General features: G+C 34.8%; 1 protein-coding gene, 1 non-coding gene and 1 pseudogene across 4 annotated transcripts; 1 reads left to right on the top strand and 2 right to left on the bottom strand.

Annotated features, from left to right (window-relative positions):
* Positions 1 to 1,636: 1,636 nt before the first annotated feature.
* Positions 1,637 to 4,528, top strand: LOC129889646 (uncharacterized). 2 transcript variants are annotated; one of them, XM_055965043.1, is made up of 5 exons: positions 1,637 to 1,861; positions 3,035 to 3,143; positions 3,344 to 3,686; positions 3,773 to 3,939; positions 4,144 to 4,528. In XM_055965043.1, the coding sequence occupies exons 2-5, from the start codon at positions 3,042 to 3,044 to the stop codon at positions 4,432 to 4,434; spliced, it is 903 nt and encodes a 300-aa protein (XP_055821018.1). In that variant the 5' UTR covers positions 1,637 to 1,861; positions 3,035 to 3,041; the 3' UTR covers positions 4,435 to 4,528. The 2 variants fall into 2 exon arrangements, with proteins under 2 accessions (XP_055821018.1, XP_055821017.1); XM_055965042.1 differs by having other exon boundaries at positions 1,639 to 1,861; positions 3,008 to 3,143.
* A 984-nt stretch (positions 4,529 to 5,512) lies between these two features.
* Positions 5,513 to 5,708, bottom strand: LOC129890864 (U2 spliceosomal RNA). The gene has a single exon (XR_008767059.1). It is a non-coding gene; the product is annotated as a U2 spliceosomal RNA (small nuclear RNA).
* A 1,155-nt stretch (positions 5,709 to 6,863) lies between these two features.
* Positions 6,864 to 11,459, bottom strand: LOC129889645 (syntaxin-22-like; annotated as a pseudogene). Its single transcript, XR_008766936.1, has 7 exons — positions 11,039 to 11,459; positions 9,663 to 9,756; positions 9,292 to 9,431; positions 8,763 to 8,837; positions 8,156 to 8,313; positions 7,979 to 8,079; positions 6,864 to 7,287 (listed from the first exon to the last, which is right to left on the bottom strand). The product of XR_008766936.1 is annotated as a syntaxin-22-like (transcript).
* Between the last annotated feature and the right edge of the window lie 2,379 nt (positions 11,460 to 13,838).

Raw genomic sequence — 13,838 nt, 5'->3', positions numbered from 1 at the left:
GGCCGCGATTATCAAATTACCAAGTTGAGGAGGATCATTAAGCCAACATAAAGCTTAGGTGTACACCAAATAAAAGTCGACAAGTTCAGGGGGTTCTGATCTATTCTGCCCTAGAATTTATCATGAAACTAGCAAATCCCACAAAAATTAAGTCATCCCTTCGTATTTAGTATTTTGAGATACGCCAAAAATATTATCGTAAACTTTTTCGGTAATTGAGTTTAGTATTATGCAATTATTATTTTTCCTGTTATTTAATATTAGAAAACTTATCAGTTGAAATATGATCCTCCTCAATTGAATCTGTTAGAAGCGGTGTTTGTTGGAGACTTTCATGTCAAATAATGGAGAATGAAACTTGAATGTGAGAAATACTCAGAATTTTGATCACTTCAATATCATATTGCTCCAAAAAATTATTGATCAAACTATAATTTGACTTTGAAAAAGGTAAAGATAATTAAGCTCCGAAGATAATTAAGCTTCGACTTTTTCTGTTGGTAAATGAAAAGAATAGCAGATTATGTATCATCACACATTCTTAACATTTTTTGTTTCAGCAAGTATTAGTGTTCAATTTTTTTAATATTCTTTTCTCCATTAGCTTTTTATAGTAGGTAATCAAATTATGTAGGATAACTTTTGTCGATAGTCACATGAACTGCATATATTTTTGTAGAATCTCTTAGATTTTTGATAATATCTAACAGAAGAATGAAAATTGTTAATTTTCAAATACTTGAAGGATGTTCTGTGTCAAAAAAAAATATTTTAAAAATACAATTTAAATTTGAGGTATAGTATAAAATGTTTTTGGCCAAAAACTCATTGCATTCAAGATGGTCCTTCGATTATACTTTTCACTAGTTTTAATCATACTTAAAACCATATTTAATAGTAATTGAAATGTGAATAATAAAGACTCAGACTTTTACTAAATGCACATAATTGAAACCTAACTAATTGAAATTAACATTTAGTTGTTGTTTCTCAATTCTCATGGAGTATAAAATTTGGTGTTTGTCAAGGTTTTCTTTTTAAATATTGGAAACGCATATATATGAGTAAAAAGAAGTGAGACTTAATATCAAATTGAAATAACTCTGAGGCAGCGTTTGACCCGAAATAGTTTTTTGAAAAAAATTTAAAAAATATTTAGATGTATTTGTCCATACAATTTATCATTACTTAGCAAATATTTTTGACAAAATCCTCATGTTCCCAAGTTCTATAGGCCCTGTTTGGCTCCAAGTTTTCAAATATTCTTGTCAAGTTATTTTTGAAAAAATTTTTGGTGAAATTGCACCATGCGTTTGGCCCCAAATTTTGGTGAAATTTTAAAAAATATTATTTTGTACCTGTAAGTTCTAAAAATTATTTAAAATACCCATAAGTTTGTGTTATCATTTTATAATGAACATGTTCTGTTAAAAAAAAACTTATAACATAATTGATAACAATCAACAATAACAAAATAGGAACTTGGGGTCAAACGGCCCTAATATAATTTATAAGTTAAATGGTTGTGTACTTGTGTTGGAATGAATAATGATAAGAGCAAAATAAACTTGGAAATATATATATAGTTGATTCATTAGAAATTAAATTTTCAATTGTAAACTTTATATGATTATTGTTTTATTTATTGAACTTCATGAAAATAATATTCTTTTTCATTTTATTTTATTTTATTGAGTGTATGTAAGAAAAGTAAAATAGAAAGAAAAAAAACCGGAAGAACTGGAATAGGATCTGATTTGTTGTCCTCCTTCCTTCACCTGGCCTTGTCCCTACAAAACGCAGATCAGCCGAATTGAAACGACAATAGTGATTGGAATTTCTCAGTAAGAGGCCATATCTGGTAAGTTTTTCATAACATAGAGCTTTTAAATTTTCTGGGTTTCTTTTTTCTTCAAATCGTTAACCCCATTGTTATCTGAATCTCCTCCATTTCTAGTAATTTTTCGCTTCACTTTGACTAATGAAGCTTATGTGGAATGATGGATTTCACCCTAAAAATTGAATCTTTTTCTTATTGTAATGCTACTTCTTCTTTTTTCCCTGAAGGAAAACAATTTCATGTAGACTGTGATGATATTGCCTTTATTTTCTCTATTTATCAGCTTCTGTATTGGCGTGGTTAATATGTTGATGATCCTTGGAAAATAATATTTTTGTTCAACTGAAATCATGGTAAATTTTTTCTTTTATATTGGAGCCAAAATTGAACAAAAAGTTAGGCTTCATATAGAGATGGGGATTGAATTCAAATACTAGGAAACACAATAGATTCAATCTTGTTATGAACCCTAAATAGCTCAATATCGAGCGGAAATGAATTTTGTTGTTACTCTAATTGGATAAAATATAAGACACTATTAAGAAGCAATTACAAAAACAGACATTCAGAGCATGAAAATAATGAAGTGGATTGAGACTATGAGATTATTCAAGTTCAAGTACCAGCATAGGCAAAAACAAATTTCTTCCCATTTGTTAAGCCTTCATGGGCAGAGTTATCCAGTGCTTGTGCAGTTGAGCTGGTGGGATGTAGAAGGTCCCCGTGAAATTAGTCGAGGTTCACAAGCGGGTCCGGACACCACTGTTATGAAGAAAGAGAGAGAGAGAGAGAGATCGCAGATAAGAGGTTTATATGTGCACCCCACATCTTCATTAACTTAACTAACCATCTCGATTATGTAACTAACTTGAATAAGCTAACGAATCTCCCCTCTTATCATGAAACATCTTCTTAGCATACTTTCAGCTGTACTTAAGAGTGGCACCAATTATATATTTGCCTTTGTCCTGCCACAATGATTTTTTGAGTTGCGTCTCATAAAATTCAATCTATATTAGTAATAGGGAAGTTATGTATAGATGTAGGAAGTTCTTTCAATAGTAAATCAACTAATATGGTAATATCTGATTAGTTGTGGTAGTTGTTTGTTGTCAGATGCATAAATGTATAATAATATCTAATATATCTCGTGTGTAATGTGGTCAGTGCCTGATGTCCATCCGACCTTCTCAGATTTACAATGGAACTTCATGATCTTCTGGCACGATGTTTGTCAATGATCATCACAGTGATACTAATTGCTAGGATCAGTTCATGTCTTGATACTGCAGTATTAAGTGAAGTAAGTGATCAAGCTGCTAAATAATCTCAAGATGTGTAATTATTTCTCGATACATGCAGTTCGAGTGTTAGTAATATTTGAATTTACAGAAAAATGTAAATGGATTGGTACTTCCAAGAAAACTTTGGACTCAATTTAGTCATGCAATCATTAACGTCTTTCCATTATTCACCAGATTTACTTTTCCCGATCTTCTTCAGGTCCATGCACCTTATGTTGATAATTATGTGGCAAAATCCTACTTTAACAAACATGACAATTTGGTAGATTCAAAGTTTGAAGATTTCATTGAACATAACATACTGTCCGGTGCATGTATATCACTGCAAGGCAATGTTGAATTTTCACCAAAGCTGTCTGCTTTACATGGAAAGCTGATTGGTGAAGGCTCCCATCGGCGTCTGTCATCAACTCTCAGATTGAGGATGTCATCAGAGTCCATTTCTAGGCCTCCAAAATCTTGTGAGGTGATAATTGTTGAAAGACTGCCTTCCGGAGTCTTTGCGGATCCTTTTGAGCTACAACACCTTGTGCAGCGTGGTGGTAAATTACTTAGTATTAGATTCTATGGGTTTCTAACAATGCTACCCGTCATTTTGAGGCTTGTTTGTATCCACATTTTGTTGCAGTTTTCAGGGATGCTGCTGTATTTGGAGATACAAATTTAGAGTTGCCTTCTTTTCTGTCAAACCGCTCGCTTGTTGAGGTTCATCTGGAAGTGGGTACCAATTTAACTTCACAACAGAAGGATGAAGTGGAAATACACATGGAACTTCCTCTGCATGCACGCTATCAGGTACCTCACATAAATGATTCTCAAAATTATTTAGGAGTCTCTAAAATACGTTTCAGGCATCCAATGTAGTCAGTCATTTTTATTCCCCTGAAGTTCAAGTTGATACTTGTACAAGAAAAGATGTATAAGGATCAGGGAAGCCATGTACATCTGTTCTTAGAAGCTTCTCTACGTTATTGTAACATCCCGACTTCTTATTGGCAGCCACTAGGACATGGATTCTCAAGAGTTGAATTTGCTTCACCTGACTTGTTTTTGCGCTGCAATGTTGAAAGAAAAGAACATGACACGAGCTGTTTGTTTCTGCTAGACAAACAGAATGCTGAATCAGTTGATACTCACCCTGTGTGGGAAGTACCATGTGGAAATAGAGAACACACAGAAGTTGTAGCTGCTTTTACTTTCATCTCAGCTGTTGTATCAGCTCTTCTCATTATTGTTGCCTCAATTAGGTATTCTGATAACACAGCAAGTAATGTCTTAAAACAATCATGAGTAGATGATAAATATAGCAATTTTTTTCTTTCCCCTTTTTGGACTAACCATTGGCAAGAGAACCTCAATTAATGTTAGGTAACCTTTATTAGTTTCGTTGCTTATCTATGTTTTGAAATGCTTTGCTGCTTTTGCCATTACTCATTTCTCAAATAAACTATTATGTGGCCTTTGTTTTTGCTGTTGGTCACTGATTTGAAACCAATTATCTGGAGTGGTGTTGGGGGTTGGAAACTCGCAAATGCTATGTCGTAGCAAGAACCAATATTTATGTTGTCTGCCATTTTGCCCCTGCATTTTTCTATTTGTCTCAATAACCAGTGGCATTTTTATCGCGTCTCACTCTGGATAGTTGTTTCTTTAAATCCATCTTTTTTGGAATTATGGGAATATATTCCCGAAAAGTCCACTGCTTTCTTCTTCTTAACTTCTTTTGATGAAAAGGCATATATCAGAACCTTAGGTCCATGTCCCAAAAGCTTAACTATTAGGGGAGAGCCTAAGGTTAATATAAGCCCCCATGTCAGCTCCCCATTGAACCGATGTGGGACTCCAATCCCATACCTTGCAATAGGATCATAACAAAGTTTGAGTCTGTGTGTGTGTGGTGGGGGTGGTTTGTTTCAGCAGAATCATGTTTGGGTGGTTTGTTTCAACAGAATCATGTTTGTGTCACTATGCTGTTGCTGTTTCCAGGATTTGAACCTAATATGATGTTTGTTTCTAGCTTCTTACATGCTCCAAAAGATTGCTATTTGGCTTGGTGATCTGTTTGACATGGCTTTCTTTAACATCCCTGTATAAGAAAGTGATCTCTCTACCTTAAGACTTCTAACATGGTCGATTCTAGATGGGAAATTAAGATTGACATCTGTTGCTGCTATGGTTTGTGACCTATCCTAGTTGGCATGCGGCATAAAATTAATTTTGTTGTGATTTCAGTAGAGACTATTCAAACAAGCTCTCTTAGTTTCATCTTTATATTGGTGGTTTGAAGGATCATGTATATTATGATACGTACGAACTTTTACGGATTTGGATCATTTTACAAATGATGAAAACAATTGAACTAGACTTGGTGGGGTGCGCCAGGCCCGTGCAGTAGTGCAACGCATGGACGACGCGTAAGAGCCCAGGTAGCAAGCTACCTTGATGGACTCTACCCCTTAAAAAATTGAGTTAATATCGTGTGAACCGATGGTTCACATATCAGATATTAAACTGATAAGAACAGATACTACACTTGATCTTAGCCAAAAGGCCGAGAAAGGTATGCTTTAACAATGAAAAGAAAACCCGTTTATATAACAGCTTTCGGCTGTATACGAATTATCTCATTCCGATGTGGGATATATAAGCTTTATAAAAATAACCCCATTGCCCTTGCTTCATAGATATCAGCTGCTGCCTCACATGGAAATGAATACCTGATGATGCATCTGCTCAGTTATATAAACAACTTGCATAAATATGGAGTAATAGACTATGTTTAGAACAATTAAATGTCTTTAACATTACATTCAAGATGTGCAATTATTTATCAATAAATGCAGTTTGGGTATCAATAATATTCAAATTTACAGAAAACTGTAAACAGATGATGGTTGCCAAGAAAACTTTAAGACTCATTTTAATCATGCAACTAATTTCTTTCCATTATTCACCAGATTTACATTTTCCCCGTCTTCTTCAGGACCATGCACCTTATCTTGATAAACTATATGTTGCAAAATCCTACTTTAGCAAACACGACAATTTGGTAGACCCAAAGTTTGAAGAGTTCATTGAACATGACATGTTATCAAGAGTTGAATTTGCTTCACCTGACTTGTTTCTGTGCTGCCACGATGATGGAAAAAAGCATGACACAAGCTGTTTGTTTCAGCTATGTTTTAAAGTGTTTTGCAGCTTTTGCCATTACTAATTTCTCAGATGAATTTTCACCACCACAAATGGCCTTATTAATGTTGCGTAAATTTCACTGCCACTTATAATGAAGTACATATACAGAATTACAGATTTGAGACTGAAGATAAATATCAAAACAGCTTCCATTTAGATGATCTATGTTTATTTCTTTTGGTGTTTAGTTGGAGATGGTTACCTTCAGTGTCCATGATATGGAAAATATTATCTCCTCTAGACTGAGCAAGTAGATCATAGTCCGAAATAAACTTCACCTGCATCGCCATAAATTGGGACTTAGAACTAAGACCTCAATGATTCTTTTCTCGCTTCCTTGGTCACTAGCCCACAACCCTAGGTTCATAAGTTTTATCTTATAATTACGGACACATCAGGTTGCTTTAGCAGAAAATAGAAGCAGCAAACCTTCCATACAAGATTATACACCAAGCAAGACAAACAAATCAACAAATCCCATTAGTGATAACTTCACACGCACACGCACACAAGCATCAATAAAAGAATTGAATGTCAAATGTCAGCTCATTCAAGAGTATCCACAAAGTGCAAATATAAGAGATTGCTCCTCAAACAAATATAAATTGTTATCGACAGACCCACCATTAAATGGCAGCAATACATCTTGCAAACACAGCACCAGGTTTACAAGTTGAACATAAACCTTTGTTATCCCACCTCCCCAACTACACAACTTTTCTACTATGACTAGAAGAAACAAGGATAGGGACAACAGAGTCACACTCCAGGCTGCCTTTTGAAATGACTCGAATCACAAGAGTCCCTTTTCTGCCGAATCGAAGTAATCAATTTTGTATCTAAACAGAGTTCGGGACCCTTTTCTATATCCCAGTAATCTTCAGCTCAGGCTGCAAGTACTATGATCACAATGAGGAGCACGATTCCGAAAATCACTAGGAGTAAGCAAGTCTGCGGAAAATATTACAAGTTAGGCAGATCATTTACAGAGCATATATTGTTCACTGCAAGGAATGTAAAGTATAAAAAATAAAAGTTGTACTCAGAGGGGGAAGAAAATAAGCAATATGACTGGTTTCTCGCCCAGATTAGATATAAGGGCCATGTGAAAATAGAATGGGTTGTATGATCTAAAAAAGGAACCATCTAAAGTATCCCAAACAAATGATTACTACCACTGTTTGTCCTTTCATGACTTCCCTCTCCCATCACTCCATCAAAGTTAATATGCACAGTGAGAACACTTATCACGACGGCATGTTAAATAAATTTGGACCTTCTATCAACTCTGCCAAACATACTCTAAAATAAATTATAATATGCCCAAATGCAAAGGACTGCTCACCAACTTCTAAATGGTCCTACTATTTTTACACTTTTTCTTATTTCTATTTAAGCAATAATGTGAAGAATACCATAAAAATACAATTAGTGGTAGCTGGTCAGGATCAGAATTATAAACCTATTAAAGCTTTGAATTTGGCCAATAGGCTTATAAGCGATACCAAGCTTGTGGGTGGATTTCGCATAATACAAGTTCAAAAGAACTAAAAGGCCTGGCACTAAACACATAGCATGCTTAAGCATACCAGTCATAGAGTTCTATGATCAGTAAGATGAATGGTCAAATGTGATGAAGTACCAGAGATGAATTCGATCTTTGGGTCTTTGCAGCTTTAGCAAGTTGTGATCTCCCCAGTGCAGTCGCAGCATGTGCATTCTCAACGTTAGAACCAATATCATCTGCAGAAAAAAGAATTGTAAATATCAAAGGACATTCTTGGAAGTTTGAATACTAAAACAAAACAGAGTGACCTACCAATCATAGCTCCTTGCTCGTGAACAAGCACAGCAAGGTCCTTGAAAATTTCATTCACTTCACCAATTTGTTGCTGTATATCTTGTATTCCCTGCTCTCTTTCTTCAATAATTGCTTCATTAAAGGCAATCTCGTTGTCCAAAAGTAAAACCTCCTGTCTGCAGCACAATGGAATATAAGTTACTAAATACAGGAAGAAAGAGGATACATCTTCTGCTGAGGCAACATCGCCACTCTTAGATCACAACATCACAAAAATAGCTCCATCTAATGCATCTGAGCTCAACAAAATATGACTTCAGCATATGACCAACTAAAGGAAGCTTAGATATGTAGCTTCATTAAACCAATGTTCACACCAGCACTACATTCAGTTTTAGACAAAAATCATCGTCCATCAATGGCTATAACTTTCACACAAGTTGAGCAGCGTGACTTCATAGAAGCACACTCTTTGAACAAGGAGAGAGCGAGTGAATTAATCGAATCATCATGGTGTCTATAAACTTATTGCTTAGATGAATTTGATAATTATGATATTAAACAATCTCACAAACAAGCACAAAATATTAGTAAATCTGTACAAGGACATGATCAGCTAACTGACCTTCTTACTTCCACAAGGAGAGCCTGCTGTTCTGGACTCTTTTCCATAGAAACATCTATCTCACTGGCTGTATAACTGTTTACCAAAAGATGGCCAAACCAAAAATGAGAGGTGTCACTGAAATAGAAGGCAAAACATTTCACCTGGGATTATAAACTAAAGAGACAGTGAATTTATTTTTTGATAAAGAAAAAGAGAATGAATTTATCATTCCTGCAGTCTGCAGCAGAAGTTGCTTATATGTATTATTTCTTATAACCATGAAATCCCTGAGAACCTGTGGCGTGAAGTTCGAAACTCAGTGAATAATGTACCCGCCCCTCGACTGTTCTCCACTTAAATACCAGGACCCCTAACGTGCACTTGACCACACATCCCATGTTGCATTGTTACCACTACACAAAGGCCCTCGGAGGCTTTGCTTATATGTATTTCATGAGTTGATAAACTCAGTTTCTAATAAACAATTCATATTTTTATAAAGCTCACAGAAATTTCATATAATAAAATACCATCAGGAAAATCTTGCCTAGAAGGAAGAACTGCTTGAGGAGCAAAAGGTGTATATGCTGTCTCTCTCTCAGCTGCAAGCCTTTGAGCCTTCTGAAACTCCTTCAAGACTGCTTGAAAATCTTTAGCGAGTTTAGCATCTGTTATTTTCTTGCTAGCCTGATAGAAGAAAGCAGGAGTTAATAATTAATAGTGAAAGAGGAAAATTAGAGTGAAGAACAAGAAGAAGTACACATAAGGCTAATCAAACAAAATGATGAGAACTTCATATATATAGAGAGGACAGAAGATAAAGAGCATGTGTATTCTGCAAATATATGTCATAGAAGTCCACATTGACAAAGGCAAACACAGAAGGGAAGAGGAAATAGGTGAGCTCTTAATACTTACACTGACTTCAACACGATGATCTGTTTCGCTGGCTTGCTTAAGTTTTGCAGATGTATCTTTCACCAACTGCCCAATATGTACTCTCGTCTTGTGCCTGTACTTAAGAAAGTTAGCATAATCCCCTAGCGAAACCAAGCTTTTTAATCCAGTGTAAATTGGTAGTATTAATTAGTACAAGATAACAGCAAAGTCATATATTGGCTAATTGAAACACTACACAATCTCATTATTGCAGCACCAAGCTGGAAAACAGAAATTGAACCGGAAAGGTAGTATTGACTATAGAATCTGCTCAAGTGATGGTTAAAACATGACTGCCAGATTCTGATTCAAGATTGTCACATATCACATTTCTCCTCACCTCACCTCACCCAACTTTTTCGTGGTGAACCATCACCTATTCTATTTACTTTTCACATGGGAATGAGTGACGCAGCATTCAACCAAGTCCCGTTCTAGAGGCATTGATAGGCAAACCTCTTTGACTCATCCTATAAGAACTCACTCAACAACTTGAATACTATTTTGTAGATTATTGCACAATAAGCACCGTACGCACACAAAGAGAAGTTTCAATATCAAACATAGTAGGGTGGCAATAGTTTAACAGAATTTGCCGATATAAAAGTCTGAGCGCACCGTACAACTATTTAATCCCTTTTTTTGAAAAGTAAAGCTAGTTCCTTCTGCAAACCAATTCCAGTTTGACTAAGGATTCAAGCAAAACATCTTTTTATCAATCATCAGAACCGTATACCGAACAATATATTCTTCCTAGTCATCCAGGCGAATTAAAGGTGGTCAAAAAAACTGAAAATAGTTTCTAAAATTTTGATTTATAATGTTTCCCGAGCTTACTGAATTTCTCTATCTAAAATCTCAAGCGTTCACAAAAGAAATCATTTGCACATGTTCAATGATATATTAGACATCGCTTTGAGCGCGACCCATCTGCTGAGCCCTGCCTCAAGAGTTTCTTCAAAATGTAGTACATCAAGTTTCAAGTATAATGCTTTCTCTGACTCTGTGTGTGCACGCTAAAACCGATACAGGATGAGTTATGAATTCACGAATTAACAGTTAAAGATGAAATCACCTAACAGAAATACCATAAATAGTATCAGTTGACCCAGTTTATCTCAGCAAATGATAATTGCTACTGTACGACCTCAATCACCACAAAAGTTATAAACTCTGTCTCAAAATTAATCCATCCATTGACAATACAGTAAGTCCACAAAACAAGAACTAGCAAGACATCAAATTTTAACAAGTAATGCATGCAATTCCAATTTTATTACAAATTTGCAGAATTTCACCCAAACATTCTATAAACTTCAATTTATCACAATCAGGTCAGAATTTCGAGAGCTTACAACTTCTCACGCAGCTCGGGTGTATCTTTGGGTGTTCCGAGTGTATTGACCAGCCTTTGAAACGTCGAAACAGCAGTGTTAATCTGGAAAATTCCAGAAGCCACAGCTTGGGTTGGGTCTTGCTTCCCATTCATATACCCTCTACGGGGCCCCAATGGTCGACCCGCTTCAAGATCTTGAAAACTCATCTCTTTCTCTCTTAATATACAATTGGAATCCCCCAAAATTCCCCACAAAACCCAACAATCGGAATTTCTACACAGAAACTAAAATAAAGCACCGATCCAAAATTCAACAGATAATTGAAAACCCTAGAGTTTTGGGGGTTTGGGGGGAATTTGGAAAGAGGGAAGAGAGATGGAACTTTGGGGAAAAGGGAAGAAAGAGAAGAACTGGGCGTGAATTGAGGGGGGATTTGAAGGGATAAAATATTAGATATATTCTTATTAATTAAGAGTTTATACCACATACTTTATTGAGTAAAATATATTTTCATACATATATTTTTTGTTATCAGATATACTAAAATAGAAAAAAAAAAAAGCAAGATAGGAAGGAATATGAACAAAATTTGGTATGTATCTTAGATACATATATGATACATAGGAGAGTGGCGAGCGATCAGAGATATGCGAGGGAGGCGAGCGAGATTTATCATGTATTGCAGATACATGCAGATCTACTGGGATATAATGTATCTAGAATAAATTACGCCTAATTTTGATCCAATTTATTTTGAGATACATGTTTCTGAACGTATTTTAACTTATTCGGACGCACTCAAATCTGATAAGATAGATAATATTGCAAACTATAGTGTATTTAAGTAATTCTAAATTAGTGGGTTTCCATAAAATATTGCCTCTCTTATTATTTTCTCTTAGTCTTTTTTTTTAAAAATGCCATCTTAATATAATTAAAAATAATTTAACTTAAAAATTCTCTTTTTTATTCTTAATTAAAATAATTTTTGATTTCATAAATATTTAAGTATTATTTTTTAAAAACCATAAATTTAAGAAAATATCTAAAATATTATATCAAGTTAAAAAAATGACATATAAAATGAATTGGAAAAAGTAATTATTTATTTTATATTTGAGAGAAAATAAAAAGTGGGAAAGGGACGCAATGATTTGATATGCGTTGGGATTTGTGGTGGGGGTTATGTTTAGCGGGATAGATTTTTGAAAAGAATAATAAAGCAGCGCCATGTGGCCGGCGGGACTGGTGGGTATATTATGTGACAGGTAAACGTTGTTTATAAGACATGCAAGACATTTATGTGATCAAATAAAGCAACGACGCACGATGCAAGCGTTTATTAGACATGACTTAGGAAATTGCGAAGGAAACGTATTAAAGTTGAACGTTCATAGGTAATTGTAGTCTATATTTATTTATAGTTGTAGCGTTGTTTTTTAGTTTCTTTTCTTTTGATTTTTGTTACTATATGATTTCATCTTGTATTTCGATTATTATATTATTTTATTATAATTATTATATTATGATTTATTATTTTTGTTATTATCTATTTTTTGGCTTCTACTTTTTTTATGTTTTGGTTTAAAATATTTTTTCTTTAAATAAAAGATTTATCGAAAATAACTTCTCCACGAAAAATATAAATTTTGAGATTGGTCTCATAATTTAGACATGTGTGGCTCTATTCAAGAACACTTCATCTTTTTACGTTTATTGTCTTTAAACGGCTGGCTTCAATTTCACTGTCAAAATAATAAGTACACAAATATTGTTGAATACAGTGAATGCCATGAGAAGCTAAATTTCTAAGGGGTTGTTTGTGTAGCGCCCCAAAAGGGTACCCTAAACGTGAACGGCACTCGAAGACCATTGTTGATCCTCAAGCTAACCACTTGATCCGTTCACACATTCATTCAATCACATTCTATCAGTAGAAGACTAAACTCATCAAGAAACACGACTCATAAGATAAGACCAAAGGCCAACAAATCTTTCTAATCGATGAAATCAGCAAGACTAGTATGAATGAAACTAGCCAAAAGATAAAACCAATCGACAACATCACAATCTAGTCTATGAAGCCCCTACAATTGTCTAAGTGGTGCCAATGACATGTTCATGGCTACCTCAAATCAAATGAAGAAAAACTAACTCAAAAACTCGAAAGTTAAATGTGGTATCCTCCGGAACCAATCAGCTGAATACAAATAGATCATCAACGATGCGCCTGTTGATGATCTCTAGTACCTGTCTCTGCATCATAAAACGATGCAGGCCCAGATGGACGTTAGTTCATGTAATGTACGAGTATGTAAAATAGCAAAATGAAAGATGTATAAGGTAGAATAACATCAACTTAAGTAACTCAATCAGAATGTCATAAGTCCAAAACAAGAATAAGATTTAGACAGAAACCAATCATATATAATCAAATCCAATCCAATCCATTCCAATCAGAATACTATCAAGACCTATATAAGAGTTTCTTTTATCCGACAACCATCACTTATGAGCTAGTGATAATATAATAAGCCGACGTTGTTGCCACGTCCGTTCAATACCTTGCCAGAGTAAGAATGAATCAACCAATCATGAATCCAAAACTAATCAAGTCCTATCATGTCGGTACAATAAAATTAGGAAACATCCAACTTAACGGTTCAATCCTCTCTTACATTTGGCGACATAGTTATTGGGTTTGAGTTATTACTTACTATTACTCAATTCGATGCTCGACACTTCTCCCAAGACTCAAAGCTCATAAGACAATCAATTCAAATCAAACCAAATTACGAAGTCTCAAATGGACTCTTAT

The sequence above is a fragment of the Solanum dulcamara genome, chromosome 5 (assembly GCF_947179165.1).
Source record: "Solanum dulcamara chromosome 5, daSolDulc1.2, whole genome shotgun sequence".
NCBI classification, from domain to species: domain Eukaryota; kingdom Viridiplantae; phylum Streptophyta; class Magnoliopsida; order Solanales; family Solanaceae; genus Solanum; species Solanum dulcamara.
Note: the sequence above shows the minus strand (reverse complement) of the source record. Positions and strands in the feature narration are given on the sequence as shown.

What these genes read in the sequence shown, in the direction of transcription:
- LOC129889646 (XM_055965043.1), top strand. Translation starts at nt 3,042, where the DNA reads ATGGAACTTCATGATCTTCTGGCACGATGTTTGTCAATGATCATCACA. An exon ending in ATACTGCAGTATTAAGTGAA is followed by an intron (nt 3,144 to 3,343) that starts GTAAGTGATCAA and finishes GATCTTCTTCAG; the next exon opens with GTCCATGCACCTTATGTTGA. An exon ending in CTCTGCATGCACGCTATCAG is followed by an intron (nt 3,940 to 4,143) that starts GTACCTCACATA and finishes TCTTATTGGCAG; the next exon opens with CCACTAGGACATGGATTCTC.